This window comes from Apteryx rowi, unplaced genomic scaffold (assembly GCF_003343035.1).
Source record: "Apteryx rowi isolate R43461 unplaced genomic scaffold, aptRow1 scaffold_6, whole genome shotgun sequence".
NCBI classification, from domain to species: domain Eukaryota; kingdom Metazoa; phylum Chordata; class Aves; order Apterygiformes; family Apterygidae; genus Apteryx; species Apteryx rowi.
Genome location: NW_020450871.1, coordinates 6,428,978 through 6,445,983, shown reverse-complemented (window position 1 = coordinate 6,445,983; position 17,006 = coordinate 6,428,978). Strand labels below are relative to the sequence as shown.

The window sequence follows — 17,006 nt, the reverse complement described above, 5'->3', positions numbered from 1 at the left end:
AAAAAAAAAAAAAAAACCCAAACAAAAAAAAAAAACCCTTGCCCTTTTCACGCGCTTCACTGTGCTCTCTGGCCAATGTTTGCTTTTCTGAGACACTTCAGTAGTCTCGGGGAGGTTTAACGCAGGTGAGTGGATACAACGCTCCTGTTAACTGAATTAGGGCCAGTTGCCGTCGAAGGAAAAAGTAAAAGTAGCCTCTCCGGAGAGGAGAGACTGTAGAGTTAAGGGAGTGGTTCAAAAGTTGCAAAAAGCGCTCTGAATGCAGTGGGTATTTAGACCCCAATCCTCAAGCATTGGGTTGACTCATGAGGCCATAGATAATTCCTTGTTAGTAACGTGGAGCACATTCTCCTATAATACGAAAATTGCTGATGACTTCTCATTTTAAATCGTGAAGTATTACGTTTTTCAGTACATAACTTGATTCAAGAAAGTCTGAGAACTGCACTGAAGAGAAACTCGAGCTAGGTTATACCTGGGCAAAGTGTACCTTGACTGTATGATTATGCTGCGTATCTCTAACCATCCCTTTAGGAAGCATTTATTGGGTTTTTCTTTCTTTTTTTTTTTTTAATGTTAATGCAGTAGCCAAAAGCTTTCTCAGTATTCTAAATACAGTTGTTAAAATGACACATTCACTAGTTAGCCTCATGGGTTTTCTGAAAGCCTTCCCTCTGTGCTGTGCAACTTGCTTCCCTACCACTTGCATCCTGCCACCCCTGCCTGATTCTCTAGTTATAAACTTAATGTGTGGAAGTTAAGCTGGAAATCAGAGGAAGGTTCATTCAGTTTCACTAGTTTCTATGCTGGAGTGGGACATACCTGAAACATAACCTCTGGAAGTGAAATCTGTAATCCTCCTTTGTTTAAACTGTTTTTTCCTGGTGTTCTAATGGCATTGAAACCAACTCTGAGTTAATTATTAGCTCAGTGTGCTTTTTAGGTGGTTAAAATTTACTAGATGCTTGGATTTATGAAGTGGCTTTGCAATTAGGTGTGCTGAATAGTATGTTCCAACTCTATTTTGATACAGATTTGTAAAGTACTCCATCAAAACTACATTTCTGTTTATTTTTTCCCCCCGTTAAACAGTTCTGTTTCCATACTTTTAACCGGTTTATTGTTGTTGTGTGCTTCACACGCAGTGATTCAGTTGTTTCTTCTCATTTTAGGATATGCTGTTCCTCCACCGTCAGCACAGCCAAACTATTCAAGCACGTACACCATTATTCAACAGCCTGCTACCACCACTTCTGTAGTAGTAGTTGGAGGCTGTCCTGCCTGCAGGTAAAATTGTTCTCTAGTTGAGAAATAAACTCAATCTGGATGGTTTTTTTTGTTTGCGAGTATGCAAGTAGTTACTTGATTTTTTTCAATAGTTTTTCTGTGTATGTGTGTATATAGTACAATTGAATTAATTGAAAAAGTACTAAAATAAAGCAGTGGAGTGCTTTCATTTATTCAGCATGGGCTTGTCCTGATGGGCTCTTGACCACTACTACAATTAATGTTGTAGGTTCTATATAAACGTGAATCTGTACTTTACGATGGAGGAAGATCTGTAAGTGATATTTTCAATGAAAAGGCAGTTCAGTCACAAATATAAAGCCTCAGCCCTTGAGGGAGGGGAAGACAGGAGTCCTTTCTGATGCATTTGTGACCAGATGTAGTGAGTAGCATGACTTCATAATGAAACTTCCTGTGATATTTGGCGATAGTCACTTCTGGTTATCTGGCAGTCCTGTGGAAGGTGTCCTGCCCCCATCCTAACACTATCCATGCTGTGCAAAACTGGGTGAGTTAATTGTTGGTGTTGGTTAAAAACATCAGTATTATAAGACTTTTAAAGTCTTTTACTGCAGAAGACATGGGAGGTTAATAGATTTGATTCAAAGTGTTAATCTGATGTAGGGGAGAAAACCAGAAAAAGAGTGGTCAGCTTTTTGGAATTGCAACAAAAGAACAAGTTCCCCCTTAGAGATCAACAGCTGTAAAAAAGGGAAGCAGTCACTCTGTTCTACGTTAATGCTGTAAGTCTACTGTAGTCCCTTTGCACTTCTCCATTCTTGTCATCCAGGATATTAACAAATGGGTGAGGGCAGTCAGATTGCTGCTGGTGCAGTTCAGACGCTTGTGCATCTGTCCAGCTTTATGACTCAAATGCAGTATCATTCCCTTTCTGTTAAGATGTATGGGAGTTACCCTTGCAGCATCTTGCAAGGAGGCACTTAATATTCTGCAGACCTGAGCCCTTGCTTATCCATTTCAAAACATGCATAGGAAACAGACTTGCCAGAATAGTTTAAATGATACCAGATTTCAGTGTGGTGAGTGTGATGGAGCTTGGCATAGTGTCAGATGCTATGTCTTGGATGCCTTCTGGCTTTGCTAAAACTGATGTTTGTTCAAGAGTCAGTACCTGCCCTCCAAAGCGGATTCAAATGATAAGAAGTTCTTGTGCTGTATAAAAGCAGGTGCCTGTTGAAATTCCACTTGTTAAGGCTGAAAAATGGTAGCAGCTAGAGCTATTGATCTAGAAGCAGATGTATGTTTTAAACAATGAGGGAACGTAGCCCCTGAGCTGTTCAGAGGATGTGGTAGATCCTGCCCCTTGAGTGATTACAATAAAGTGCTTGTGCTTTTGCTCAAGCAGAAGGCAGGAAAAACTCTGCATTACTCAGTAAAAGGCAAGCAGTATGCTTATGGGGGCCTTCTGGCCCTAAAGCATAAATCTGGAAGTAAATTTAATATGGAAATGGTCTTCTGCAGTAGCCTTAGGTTGGTGGACTCTTGCTGACATTTTTAGGATTTATTTCTTTTTCTGGCAGTTATCCTGGGATGCTCTAGGAGACTCCTTTTGAAACAATCGTTTGCAAGTATAATATCTAACTCTAGTATCCTTTCAGCCCTATCTGGGAAAGTGAGCAAGTCTGAACCTTGTGGAAGGTGTTTTCTATCCGATAATAAGTCCCGTATTAGCCTTGCACTCCTGGAGGTACCCAGTGCTGTGTACATTGCTTCCTGTCAGATTAGTGTTGATCCGAAGTAGGGTCCTTGGACTCCTCCCATTCTTCTAAAACAAAACACCCTCTACACAAACCTCGTTCACTTTTAGATCCTCAGGTTTTGTCTCTGGCTATGAAAAAAGTTAAGCTGTGAGGATTACTATGACCTGTTGGTTACTCTGGGCCATAGTGCTGCACTGCTTAAACTGTAAGACTCTTCTGGGCACTTCTGAAATACTCTTGAGGGGGGAATCCCAAGGGCCAGTAACTGTATCTCATAGTGGTGTGTCATAGCCGCCTTCACAATGCCAGGTTGTATTGCAAGTTCTGCTGACTCTCTTTGGAGGAAGAGTCAGAGTGTGACTCTTGGTGTCAATGATAGGAGAGAAAAATCTCAGATTGCTTGTCTTTTGACTTTATGGAGGAGTTGATAGTCTGCTACTTTAAGAGATCATTAGAAAGAACAGGGCGGCTGGATGGGAAGCATTATATCGGCAGTGTAACCCTTCATAAGGGTCAGCATTCATTTTTCTGAAGGGTTACGTTGACTGCTTCTCTTAGAAAAAGAGCTCATAATCTTCTTTGACTTCTCAAGACCTTAAGCATAGTTCTAGTTTACTTCCTTGGCCTGGAAACCTGTTACATGGGGAATGCAATATGCAACTATGCACTTGATACAACACTGAACAGAAAGATGTGAGGGCATCAATAACATACAAAACTATTAATAGTGCATAAAAATTTGGTTATTAAATAAAGCAGCATTTCTGTTACTCTTCTGATTTGATGCTGTGCATGATTATTAGAGAAGTCCATTTGCTTTAGGCCATGAGGAAAAAGCCTTGTTTGTGGCTGTGGAATAACATCAGTGATAGAGAGGGCTAATGCCCAACATGAGGATTTCTATCATGAGAAACACAAACCAGTCTCCTGTGCAATGGCATGTGTATGTGTTGCTAATTCAAATCAAAACCACTCCAACTTAAAATATATGGTGTTTGAGAAGGAGAAATATGTGCTATTTGTTTCTTATTTGGGTAGGAGTCTTGTGCTGCACAGTCATGAATGATCTTGGGGTTGATAGGCTAGCTACAGCAAAGTGGATCTTTAGGCAAAAATTATGGTACAAAGTTGTAAAAAGTTCGTAATATATCTCTAAAAGTAGCCCCTATAGAAGTAGGGTAGTATCAGCACTGCATGCACCTGGTCACTATGTATTAAGTTTTTTTTCTTCATCTCTGAAACATTGCTGCACCTGAGGGATGAGTCTCCTGTCTTGTGTGCCATACCTCTAGCTTAAGTTATTCCTTAGTCAGATCACCCTCACTCGTCACTGGTCAGCACTGCTTTCCAATTACACACTCTGGTCCTTGCTGTGTGTTTGTTCTTCCTTTGTATTGTTATAATGCCTGTGGTAGTTGCAGTCCTGTTCTCTCAGACTTAGTGTGAACGCCTCTCCCCACCCAATCCTGATGTATAGAGAATCAAACTGAGATGCAGAATGTTGTCAGTTAATTTTATTGCTTGTAGTTGACATCTGATGATTGGCCAAGTTATGCTTTTAAACTATTTTGTGTTTGCAAAGAACAGCTTGAGTCATTACAGACACTACCTGTAGAGATCCAGCCATGTAATTACCTTTCTAGCTTGGAGAATGCAGTATGGCTACTGCTCATGTGGTCACTTTCATTTTCTTTTTCTGTCTTGCTTCGTTTGGGTGGAACAAACCGCAAAGGAGTATTTGTTTTCCTATTACTTAATTTTTTCACGGGATCTTTCTTCTTTTATAAAAACATTCTCTTGATCTGAAGTTTGCAAAAGCTGGTTCTTTCAAAATCTGGGGCAAAGCCTGCGATGGGCTCTGTTCAGTTTTTATTCTCCTGTTTAGCAAGTATTCAGTTGTTCGGCAGAAAGGGTGAGAGAAAGGACATAAGCCACTGCGTTATGATGGCTTTCTCTTGAGAATTATTGCAGTGGATCTCCAATTATCATAATACTGAACCCCCTTCCAGGACTGGAGGATGAAGCAAGTGGCATTAAAACTGTGTTTATTCCCAAATCTCTTAGAGCCTTCTCCCTGCCCTAGGTGTGTTTTTGTTTTGTTTTGTTGACTTGACAAAGTAGTAAGATCTCAGGTTTTGATTTAAATTGATTTTTCTTCAGTTAAGTGCATCTCTTCTGAGAGAATGGTCTCTGGGAAAACTGCAATTAGATGAACTCCTTCAAAATTTGAATTTTTTGGTTTCGCTTCAATTACTTCAACCACAAACACGGTGTGTGGAAATTGATAGAAGCTCATTCAGGATGTGGGTTTTCTACAGTTATTAACAACAAATATAGTTAAATTTTATGTAAATATTCTTAATATATTTTCATAATATATATTGGTTGAAAATGCAAGGAGTCAAAAAGATGTAGCTATTTAGAGAACATCTAATATCCTGAGGGAAACCTGTGGATTTTCTGTTTCTAAGAGCAGGCTGACGTGCTACAGAGATCCTTGTGAATCTCGTGAGTAAAGCCACCTTTGAATTACCATTTCAAGAGTGCTATGCTGAAGAATAGCCATAATAGCGCAGCAGCTCCTGGCACTGATCTTAGTCATGAAAACAAGATCAGCCTGTGATGGGAATCAAAAAAACTCCCTTATACTATAGCATACAGCTTTTGTAAATGTATGCTGTGCAGACAGATTGGGGCGTTCATCCCTGCTCTGCTGTAATTTGGTGGCTGGAGCAGTTAGGGCATGAAATTCAGTAATGACTTAAGCATGTGATTGCTGTATCAAGTCTTTCTTCTTTGCAGACTTGAGCAGATGCCATGAGTCTGCCATTTGGAGTTACTGACTAGGATACTTGCAACCTTTTTTTTTTCTGCCAGTCTTACAGCAGAGGCACACAGCTGCTTAGAGGAAGGTCTGTTACCTAAGCCCAGAAGAGGGGAGGTGGTAAGCCTTTTAATAGGGTCTCAAGTGAGAACAGCATCGCTAGTGCAGTTTCCGTGAGAATTTTAGTCTTACTGGTCTGAACTGATTTGAGGGCAATAATCTGAACACTTCATGCAGTTAACAAGATATAGCAGGAATGTATTCCCTAATTGGTCCCTATAAAAATGATAACGTAGTCCCAAACTCCCAGGCTGTAAGTGGGCCTGAGCTGAGAGCATTCTTTTATGAGTATACCATTTGTCTTGGTGTCTGTAATCTGATAGTTAGGATTTCCTTGTAGCAATAAGGAGTTTTGGGAGAGAGGAGGAAACCGGTCTTGTCTGTTGGGTGACAGTGGTAACCAGAGGTGTGTGTACACACACTGGTGGTGAGGGGGAACAACACCAGGTCTCAAGCCAGTACGTGGATAGGTATCCACGGTGCACAAATTACTCTAATTGGCACGCTCAGCCTCGCTTGTGAGGCTGAGGTCATTGGTGTGAAGCTATAGAGCTCGTCTCTGCAATTAGTGTGTTCTCAGAATTGGAATTAAAGCAGTGGTGCTGCTTCACTTCATTAGAGAAGGCCGGCGTTCCAGGAAACGTGGCGGTTACGTACAGGCTGCTCCCATCGCCAGAATTTCTCTGGCTCTGCAGCTTGCCCTCTCTATAGGAAATAGGGCCTAAAGGTTAAGGAAGTTCAGGTAAGTCTGCAAATATTCTGGTGCCTGTTGCTTGAAAGTGACTTTTAAGGATAATAGTGTTTACATGTATGTGCAGCCTGTGTTGAGGAGAGCAGGCCGATGGCTATGTATAGATGCAGGCCCCTTTCTGTAAATATGGATCAACAACCATTCAACATGCTTTCAAGCTGAGGCTAGGGGAGCTGGCGCTTCTCTCTGTGGAAGTTTAAACTGTAAGCATCCCTTGCTTACTCAGTTGCATATATAATTGTCAATTCTCTTCCTGTTTTACTTGCAGCTAAAGATGTAAATGTGCTTAACCTAGCCGTTGTTGTATTAGCAACCATGCTGTTGTTGCATTAGCTAGGACCAACCTAACAGAGGCTATTATGTTTGTTTTCATGTCCAAAATTAAAGATTTAGTAGGCGGTTTCCAAAGCCCTTGCTCGTCACTGGTCTGACTCTGTTTAAATCTGAAGTTAAAAGCTCAGCTAACGTCAGTGGCACCGAGATGGGATACTGTTCTGAAAAATTTCACTAGTCTTGCTTGATCAGTGAGGGAGTATCTTTGTAGAAGACAGCTGGAGACACCTTTCAAGTGGAGTATAGTTTTCTTTTCAGGTTTTGCAGAGCTTGTCCTACAACCAAAATACTGTCTCTGGTTACCTGGGATGACCCCTTGGCCTTTATTTGTAAGAGATGAAAAATACTGATAAGCAACACGCATACAAAACAACAAAAATAAAAAGGTGGTGTTAAGTCTAAAAAAATGCTCATGTTAAATTGTTCTGATGTTGTGTTTTTAAATCTGACTATTGGCCCTTTGATACTGAGTGTTTGACTTAAGATGTTAATGGTTTAAGACTTATTTTCAAGAAAAGGTTTATCTGGAAAGTAATTTGATTTTAAATGCTTGTCAATGGGAATAATTGACCTTACTTTACAGAGTTGGCAACTGCAGTATAGCTTAAATCCAAGACACTGCTTGCAGTATAAATAAACCTTTCCTCTTTATTTTTAGATTGGGAGTGGTGCAGTTATAATCAGCTTTTATGTGGTTTATACCATAGAACAAAATTTATGTTTGGTTACATTAATGAATCTACAGTTTGAATATGGAGTCTCTAATTACTCCACAGCTCAGGTAGGATACAAAAGCTAAAATATTCATATTCTCATTTATAAAAAAAAGTAGGGATTTTTCTTCTTCTAAGTTTAGTAATTGGCTAAACAGGGAGTGATTGGGGAAGTGTTCCATCTAAAATTAGGTGGTGACATAAATCAACAGAAGCCAAAAAGTGCTTGCGTAGTTAATGCTGTAGTAAGCCCACTGCTATAGATCTGTTATGGGAACTGACCCTGAAATAATAGGTATGTTATCATGGAGGTCACATAGTTATGGTTCAGTTACGCTTCCCAAATGAGTGTCACGTGTAACTGCCTTGGCCTGCTAGTTGGTTTGCTGTCTCCGGTGCTCCTCTGTCACTGGCCTTGGAACGCGTCCTGTGCTTGCTTTGTCCCTCGATGGTCCTTCTCCCCGGTTTTGATGTTGAATATGGATGGTGATTTTTTGAATTGGTGAAATGTTGAGCTTGGCATAAGGAATTCTTTCCAATAACCCTGTTTAGGAGGGAAGGGACTTTGAAGTAAATTCTATTTAAAGTGCCAGGGACATATGCTTACTAGTAGACTTGCCCCTTGCAAGCTGATTAAGAGGGTTGATTGTAGTGGGTTAGGCAGCAGTCATCTATGCTTGGGTTTGTAGCTACTCGGGGCTGACCAGAAGTACCCCGATTGATCCCTCTTTAATGTTTAATTAGTGTGTCTATTCCATAAGGCCAGATCAAAGTTAGGCTGCTTATTCTCTTAACTACACACACTGGTTTACTGAGGGTCACAAAGGTGGATTTGAGGACAGGGACCAAATATGAAATTAATAAAAGACAAGGAGAAGACTTAAAAACACTAACAAAGCAAGGGTTTTATGCCTACAGGAAGGAAATGCTCACTGTGTGTGAATGAAGAAGATGGTATTAGTGTAATAGCAAAACAAGGCAGGAAATACAAGAACCTTAACATGTTGTGCACTGCATACTTGGATAGATAGTATGCATTTACTGAAGTAAGGTCTTTTGGGTGTAATTGAAATCCATGGGAAAGGGACTCTGCTTTTCTTGGATGTATCCCTAGTACTGAAAACAGCCCAAATCTTTAATTACTTAGAAACATCTAGATTGTGTCTTATCCACTCTGTGCATGTAATATGTTACCTGGATAACCTGTGGAGGGGGGTGAGGAGGAAGCAGTGGCCTCATCTGGAGTTCCTGAGCTGTTACCACTGATTTTTATTTGGCCTGAGAGTGCTAAGCATTTTGTGCATTTCCACAAATACAAGTCAGCAAATTCAACTTCTACATCCAGGCTTGCCATTTTTGTTTTAATTCTAACATCTTGTCTATCACTGTCTCTGTAACCAGCTTGGCTGCGTCCAAACAGTTTTGTATCTCTCCGCATTTCAGCCCTATTAGGTTCTTACCAGAAGGTGGCACGTCTAGTAGCACATCTTTTCCCTAGTGAATGAAGTCGAAGGCCTGAGAGCCTTGTTTACTGTTCAATTCTTTAATTAGTCTATTTTTGAGAGCCAATTACAATGTAATTTACAGTTTTAATGTCCACATATGTCCCAGACAAAGAGGTTGTAAAGCAAAGTAGTTACTGTGTTAAAGCTTTCCTGTTAGCCTTAAGGCATACTGCAGAACCCCCACTTACACACAATAATGTGCTCAAGTAGGACAGCTAGGGAAAATATCTGGAAACAAGTGTTCCTAGGAAGCTCTCCCACTCTGAAAAGTCAGTCTAATAAAAGCATTTCTGCTTTGGGGTAGTATGCTCTGAACTCTACTTAGGGAGCTGCTTTTGAGGTTTCCTGGTAGGTTAATGATGTAGCAATTGGTTTGGGATTAGGACTTGAAGGCTGAGTAGAAAAGGCAAATTGTTGCAGACTGCATTTTCTCTACTATTTTTCTTTCCTTTTGACTCCCTTCCGTTGATCTACATCTTTCCTGAGATGAGATCTACTCTGGATACAGTGGTCCAGAGGAAACATTAATAATCCAGGGTATATATAAAAGGTTTACTTTACATAAGTTGCAGGCTGTAGTCCAGATATACCCTTATATGATATTTGCCTCTTTTGCAATAGTGGCAATGTCGACTGCTGTTCTGTTCATAATTTTTTTTTTTTAAATAACCCCTTCCCTGTCTCTTTTCCTGCAGTGCTGTCACCTCTGTGAATGTTTTCTCCATCTTGTATTTCAGTATTGTGGGGGATGGTCTGTGGTGGAAGGGGAAGGGAAGCAGGCACCACTCTCATTGCCTGATGGGGGTCCTGGGCTAGGGTACTTTGCTGGAGAACACTAGACATAGACTAAAGAGAAAATATTAAACAAGCTGAGCAACTCTAGTGCCTTTAACTTCCCCGAGTGCTGTTTGCTGAGGTGATGCAGGGGAGATGCAGGGCAAGTGCTGATGTGCCAAGCTGAAGGTGAATTTCTGCTTAACAGCAGAAATGGCCTGGCTCCTCCTTGTCTGTGGGCATAGTGTGTAGCTGTAGTGTAGTTTGTCAGGGCTTTCACTGTAGAGGTAGAAGTGCTTTGCATGCCAGGTGAGGGAGACATGAAGTGTCTCCAGCCCTCGTAAACCCAATGGAAATACTTGTCATCAAGCCAGCAGAAGTGAAAGACTTGATGGCACACAAGACTCTGTTCATCAGCCCCACAAGAAACACTTGCAGAGGTATCTGCTGGACAGATGTGAGGGTGGCTGAATCTGACCTGCAAGAGAGATCTAGCAAACTGCATCATGAAGACAAGCAGTAGTCTGTCCTATTTCCAAGAAGCCTGAAATTTGCTCTTGCTGATGATGAGTGTGTTTAGGGTCAGTGTTAAAACTTACAGAAGAAATACTAGAGGTAAAAGTGTAATTCTGTGCTTCAAGTCCATACATTCTCGAAGTCAGCAACTCATTGTGGCAAGAATCAGTAAAGTTGTTTGAATCAAATACAGAACCCCGGCAGATCAGCTGGAGCAACTTCCTGGGTATGGCTGTCTGCTTGTTTCCTGGTGGGCCAGCCTCCCTGTATATCAGCACTCAGTGCAGACTGTCATGTCTTTTTGAAGAAGATTTGCAAAGAAAAAGGGCCCACTGTCGCCTTGTGCTTGATTTGTGACGCATCCCTTCTGCTTCAGTTGGAGAATCAGATTGGTACAAAGTACTTTGTACTGTTCGATGTACCCAGTGAATGTTATTACTAATACTTCTAGTATCTGTGGGTGGCAAGCCAGAATTATTGTCTTTTTCCACATGTGTTGACTATATCAGTGTGCTGAGTATGGAGATTCCTTCCTGGAGAAAGATGATTTTATGGATTTGGGCAGTATCACTGACACTCTTAAGTTGTATTTTAAGCAGATGGATTTGTGATTGGTGATAGAGTTGTGGGGATAGAAGCTAAAAGGGACTGGAAAGATATGTGAAACTTCCCATGGCTGAGGAGGCTTTCATGAAGTGCTTTAGAGCCTTGGAAAAAAAGGTGGTACCTACCCTGGTGAGAGTAGTTCTACAAAAGCGTGCCACTGGAAAAGTGGAAGGATCTTAAATCCCAGAGAGTTTGTCATAATAGCTGAACATTTGTTTTGCAGAGCTGATCTATCATTGCTTTGAGTTAGAATGTCCCTGGACGCACTGATGTCAGTGTTTAAGAACAGTTTGCAATAGCAATGTGAGATTAAAGTGCTTTTACATTGATAGGAAGATGTAACTCTGGTAGTGTGCATGCCTAACTTGCAGGGAGCAGAGGGGTGACACTATGCTGGGTTGGCAGGAGTAGCCACAACAGGCAGCACGGACTACAACAAAATGGGCTCAGGACACTCTTGTTTTGAGACAAGAATCCGTGTGGTGACTTGAGCATTATTCTGCCTCTTTTAACTTGTTTCCTTAATGCAGCCTTACTGGGGGGTATGGAAGCAGAAAACTACTGCTGGGATCAGCTGTAGTCTGACAATACCTTTACACCAAATGTTAAGTCAGCAGCTACTGCAAGAACTCTGTAAACAGAAGTAAAGTAAGTTTATCAAAGGGAGGGGACTGATGTTGAAAGCTTAAACTTAACATTAAGCTGCATAAATGGAATATCAAGAACACTTTGAAAAGCCTTTAGCTTCCAGTGATGTTTCAGAGAAAGGGGAGTGGCTCTTAGGTTTAATCAACATGTAATATTTTAGGCAATTGCAACAGGGGAATGGTCTGGATTCTGCACCTTCCTTCATTCTATTCACTTGTACAATAGGTTGTCTGTGACTGCCCTGTAGGGAAACAACAACTCGTTGGCACTGGCACCTTGCCTGCTGAAGCATGTATTTCAAGGTCACTCTAGCTCTGTTTGTGTTGGCTTTTACTGCACCAGGGAATCTAAGAGGATGCATCTTATTCAAGTGTTTTGCTGAACTCCGAATTATGACTAGTGTAGCCGCTCAAATTTCTTAAGTCTGAATATGCGGACTTTTCTATCTGTCTTCATGTTGGAGGATATTCAGATACAGCACTTCAGAAAGAAGCCAGGTTCTGAAATTAAAATTCCATCCAGAAAATTTTCTGCTGTCATATGGGTCCTTTGTCATATGACATGCTGTGCTGAAACAATGTTTGTTATGTGGGGTGGCCATTCAATAGGAACAGAGCTGGAGCTGAGCTACGTCAATAGCAGGTCCTAATACAGCTCTAAGGGGACATTGGTTCTGGAAATAGAAATGGGAAACACTGAAGGTTATCTTAAGTGATGCATGTTTGGCCTTTGGATTTTTCTAGCTACCAGAAGTAAACTTGTTAAACAGCTTCTGACAGTGGTGCTGCATCTCCGATATGTTCTGGTGACTTAGGAAGTCTAAGTGTGAATAGCTAGTATAGTCCTTCACGTACCTACCTAATTGGCACCTTCCATAGTGAAGTGTTGATACTGAAAGTACTATTTCATTGTAAATCTACAGCCAGAATTTTTAAGTCTCTCTCTTATCCTGCTAAAGCGGTAAGCCCTAAATGACTAGTGCACCTCGGCCTCTGCATGTTAATCATATTGTTTTGTGCCCTCTTAAGAGGGATCTGTGACCCATAGGAGAGAACATGTTGGCAGCTGCAGGAACCAGATATTGCCAATGTGCGTAGTAACTTGAAGTAACAGACTGAAACAAACCTTTTGGCTGGCCGCATGGACTCTTTACAGGATTTTTTGCTTTTAGGTTGGCTCAGGATCACCTGAATGCATTAGAAGAGGCAGAATCCTTATGCATCTTGTACCTCGAAATTTGCATCCTGGCTGTTTGTCTGACTGTCTTTGCCTGTAGCAGTTGCCAGTTTTGTTCAATACACCATGGTAATCTATCTAGTCTGGGAGCACTCTGAGGCTAAAAGCTCTAATAGAAACCCTCAAAACTGCCAAGTGACACTTGTTTTCTATGCCATACTTTCATACTTCCATCTAAAAGAAAGAGCTGTCCTTTCTCAGCGCAACTCTGAACAGTCTGCGGCAGGTCTCTGAGACAGGAGCCAACAATTTGTAATCATTAGAGCAAATGTGTGTTACCCCCCAGCCCCGCAAGGAAGGGGTGTGTGTGTGTGTGTCTGTGAGGGAGAACTCCACAGCAGGAGAAGGTCTGGGGGGTGTTAACAGCAGCCTTCTGGTACCTGGGAGCACATAACTGAGAAGATGGAGCTAGGCTCTTTACTGAGGTGTATATGGCAGGAAAATGAGAGATAGTGGTCATAAACTGAAACAGGAAAGCTTCCAACTGGATATAAAGATAGTATTTTGCACTATGAGGATAATTAAACATTGGGACAGGTTGCCCAAAGAGGCTCTGGAATTCTCATCCTTGCAGCTTTATAAGATTTGACTGAAAAAAGCCCTAAGCAACCTGGTCTGAATTCAGTGTTGCTCTGCTTTCAGTAAGAGGTTGGACTAGGTGATCTCCTGTCTTGTCCAACCTGAGCAATTCTGTGAAGTGCTAGCTGTTCTATACTTTGTGTCATGGTCAACAAGAGTCTATGGCTTCTGCTAAAATTAAACCGTGTTCTTGTCAGCTTTAATCATAAATTAGGTCAAGTGTTCTTGACTACTTCTGTGGCTTTTAATTGGGTTGGATTTCATCAGATGAACAGCTTTACTGTCACTCTCCTGTACCTGAACGTGGCAAGATTCTCTGTACTGCCTGCAACAAGACATTCTGAAGCTCAATGCGGTAGGCTGGTTTAACGAAAAGCAGCTCTTGGTTTAATAAGCTGTTATCAAACAGGTTTATCCTTTTCTTTTCCAAACTCTAGGACTTGTATAAAAAGCCAGGAAAAGCACTTCACTGTTGAACCAAGGGGTCTCGGGAAGCAATGGATGCTCCAGTCAGCAGGCTGCTGACACACATCAGCTGTGGTAGTGCTTTGGGTGAGATGGTTCCAAAACATTCTCATACAATTACTAGACTGACTTCTGTAATTGTGCCAAATAGGAGAGGGAAAAAAAGCTTTTGTGAGGAACTCTTGTACGCTGTTTGGGACTTCCGTTTCTGGCAATCTTGATTCAGTAGGACAAGAAATTCAAGTCATGTTTTTAGGGAACAGCTGGACTACTAAATGGCTTCAGTGCTAAACAGGTATAAGGAAGCCTGCTATATATCCAGAAAGTTTCCCTAGGGTCTTACTTTCCATTGAGTTGATAACTAGATTTGAATTGCTTTTGACTAGGATAGGAAGCCTGAAGTCACTGAATGGCATCTACAACAGAAGGACTCACTTTGGAGTGCCTCTATATTGGAGGCTCATGGTGACTCATGGTATATCAGACATAAGTTATGCTGGTAATTAAAAACTACTAAAGTTATGACCGGGCCAAAATTCACCACTTAAACCACTTAAATCTGCCTGAACCATTGCTATCATTTGCTTTCCTCATCTGTGCTTCCATAGCAGAAAGGCCTTTTTGTGCCTTTGTGCTAAAGAAATGTAAATCATTTATATTAAGACTGCTTGCTTATATAACCTTTGCTATTGCAAATGAGGCAACTGTAGCGTTACTTTTGCTTTAAATGTTTTTCTTCTGTCACTTGACTTACTGCCAGATAGGCAGTTAGAAGATCACATGGCTTAAATAGCAAGTCTTGATTCTTTTCACAGAACCAAAAAGCCAGATATTGTGAAAACATCCTCTTTTGTCAGCTGATTACTTGGAAATATTAACTTTGTGCTCTCTGTAAAATACTGATCATTCTTCTATGCAGTATAATAATACTATTTGCACTAGAACTGAATCACAGGAGCCTAGGAATTTCTGGGCACAAACAACTAAATATTGTCTTCTGTTTTTTAATTCACTTCCAACTGTTATTTGAGCTCACTCGCCACCAGTGGACCTTTGTGGAAGCCAAACAGAAAACTGTTAGCTTTCCTTAATGACAAGCCTAGCGGATGAAACACTGATTTACACTACAGAAACACAATTACCTAGTTTTAACTTGCTTAGTTAAAACATGAGCTAGATGTTTCATCAGAAGCCCTTAACCAATGTTACACAATTCTCTGACCATTCAGATCTTTCCCTTAGGAAAAAGCTGAGAAAAGGCACCTAATCATCAGATCAAAACATTCAGAGAAACTAGGATTTTATTTATTCTTTTTTCTGAAAGAGCTCTTGCCCACATTTATCCTGTGGGGGACTTGAGGTTGAACGAACTGAGAGCATTCACATCAGGATACTGTAGAAACAAGGTAGACGGAGCATATGACCCAAGTGTGACTGCTGCCTGTTGTGAAAGACCGAAACAGCTGAGAAGTGGAGTTGTTTGGTTGACTTGCAGTAATCAGTATACCATTGTTCAGTTAAATCTTTGGCACTGTGTCATTCCAGAAGATTCGGTAGATTATTTTAAAAGCAGAACTGTTCTCACTTTACTGAGACGAATATTTAGCGACAGTAAGGTTTAGTTCTAGAAAAGTGTATCCTTACCTATAAGAAAAAACTTGACCCCAAGAAGTGCTATCAAGGCATAATGTTTGATACTTGCTTATAACTTCTGTCCTGAATGTTTAATTCTGTTTCTGTGTAATGACTTGGAGAGGGATGCAAGAATACAGGAAAAGAGCACTGAGTTTCAGGTCCTTCAAGGACAGCTTGTAACAGCTGTACATCAGAAGGCTGCAGTAGCACAGGCTTTCATGTTAAACCTTTCTGACTTTGAGAATGCATGTGACTTAAGCTAGCTCCCACTGTGTATATGGTGCTAGACCTGTATATTGTTTTCATTGTACTGGAATTACCCAATGGTTGTAGTTAAATGCATCTGCTCAGCTTTGTGATGGCTATGCTCTGTTCTAAGTACCAGCCCAGGACCACAGTGATGGGAAAATAGTTAGTCTGAACTATACCTTTAGGTTTCTTATTTACATTCCTTGCTCTGAGCATCTGCAAACTCGTGTTTGTTTTTTTTTTTTGTTTTGTTTTTTAAACAGTGTAATTCAAAGCCTTCTGCTGCAAGCCATGAAAATAAGAGCCTTTTAAAAGGAAAATGCTTTGACCATCATGCTTTCTAAAATCTAAGGTGGTGTCATTTTAGCTACTGCAAGATCAATGTGGTAACTTTGGGTCAAATGTGGATGCCCTTGACTCAGTCTGTTTTCCATTTTTGCAGGGTTGGCGTGTTGGAGGACACCTTCACCTGTCTCGGTGTTTTGTGTGCCATTGTATTCTTTCCAATTGGGATTCTGTTCTGTCTTGCACTGAGACAGCGAAGATGCCCTAATTGTGGGGCAGCTTTTGGCTAAGGGGATGAATGTGGACGTGCTTATGGAAGCTACAACTGTTAGCATACTCTTTCTAATGTAAATGTCATGTACAATCATTTTATTTGCTTCAGACCTGTTTTGTAAAGTGTGAAGAAATTTAGTCTCTTGCATGTAATTTAAACTTAATCTTTTATGAGCATGTGCATTGCAAAACATGAAAACCCAACTTGTTTTCCATGTTTAGTGGCACCTCTTGAAAACTAAATAAAACTGCTTTTCTTTTTGCAATCCTCAACTTGTGGCCAGATTATTAAGTATGTGACTAGCTTGTATCTGATAACACAGTCTGAAAGTGAAGTTAGTAATTTTAGCTACAAAGTAGGATGAGTCTTTGTCAAGGGTCCTTACAGCAAAAAGTCTCTCTCTCTTTTTTTTTTTTTTTTAAGGGCTGTATGTGTTTAATCTACCTGTCTCTTCACTCTACACCTCTTTCAAGAAAAATGTCCTAACAGCTCTTGTCCTGTATCTGGATAGACATGGTTAAATAGATTTGCTCCCTCCTCTGAAG

The 17,006-nt window shown here is 40.8% G+C and overlaps 1 protein-coding gene across 1 annotated transcript in view; it reads left to right on the top strand.

Annotated features, from left to right (window-relative positions):
• Positions 1 to 16,733, top strand: part of BRI3 (brain protein I3) — a gene marked incomplete at its 5' end in the record, with an annotated part of 18,978 nt that extends 2,245 nt beyond the window's left edge. The window contains 2 exons of the mRNA XM_026083123.1: positions 1,173 to 1,287; positions 16,345 to 16,733. Of these exons, the coding sequence (XP_025938908.1) occupies positions 1,173 to 1,287; positions 16,345 to 16,477 (248 nt within the window). The remainder of the gene's footprint in view (positions 1 to 1,172; positions 1,288 to 16,344) is intronic.
• Between the last annotated feature and the right edge of the window lie 273 nt (positions 16,734 to 17,006).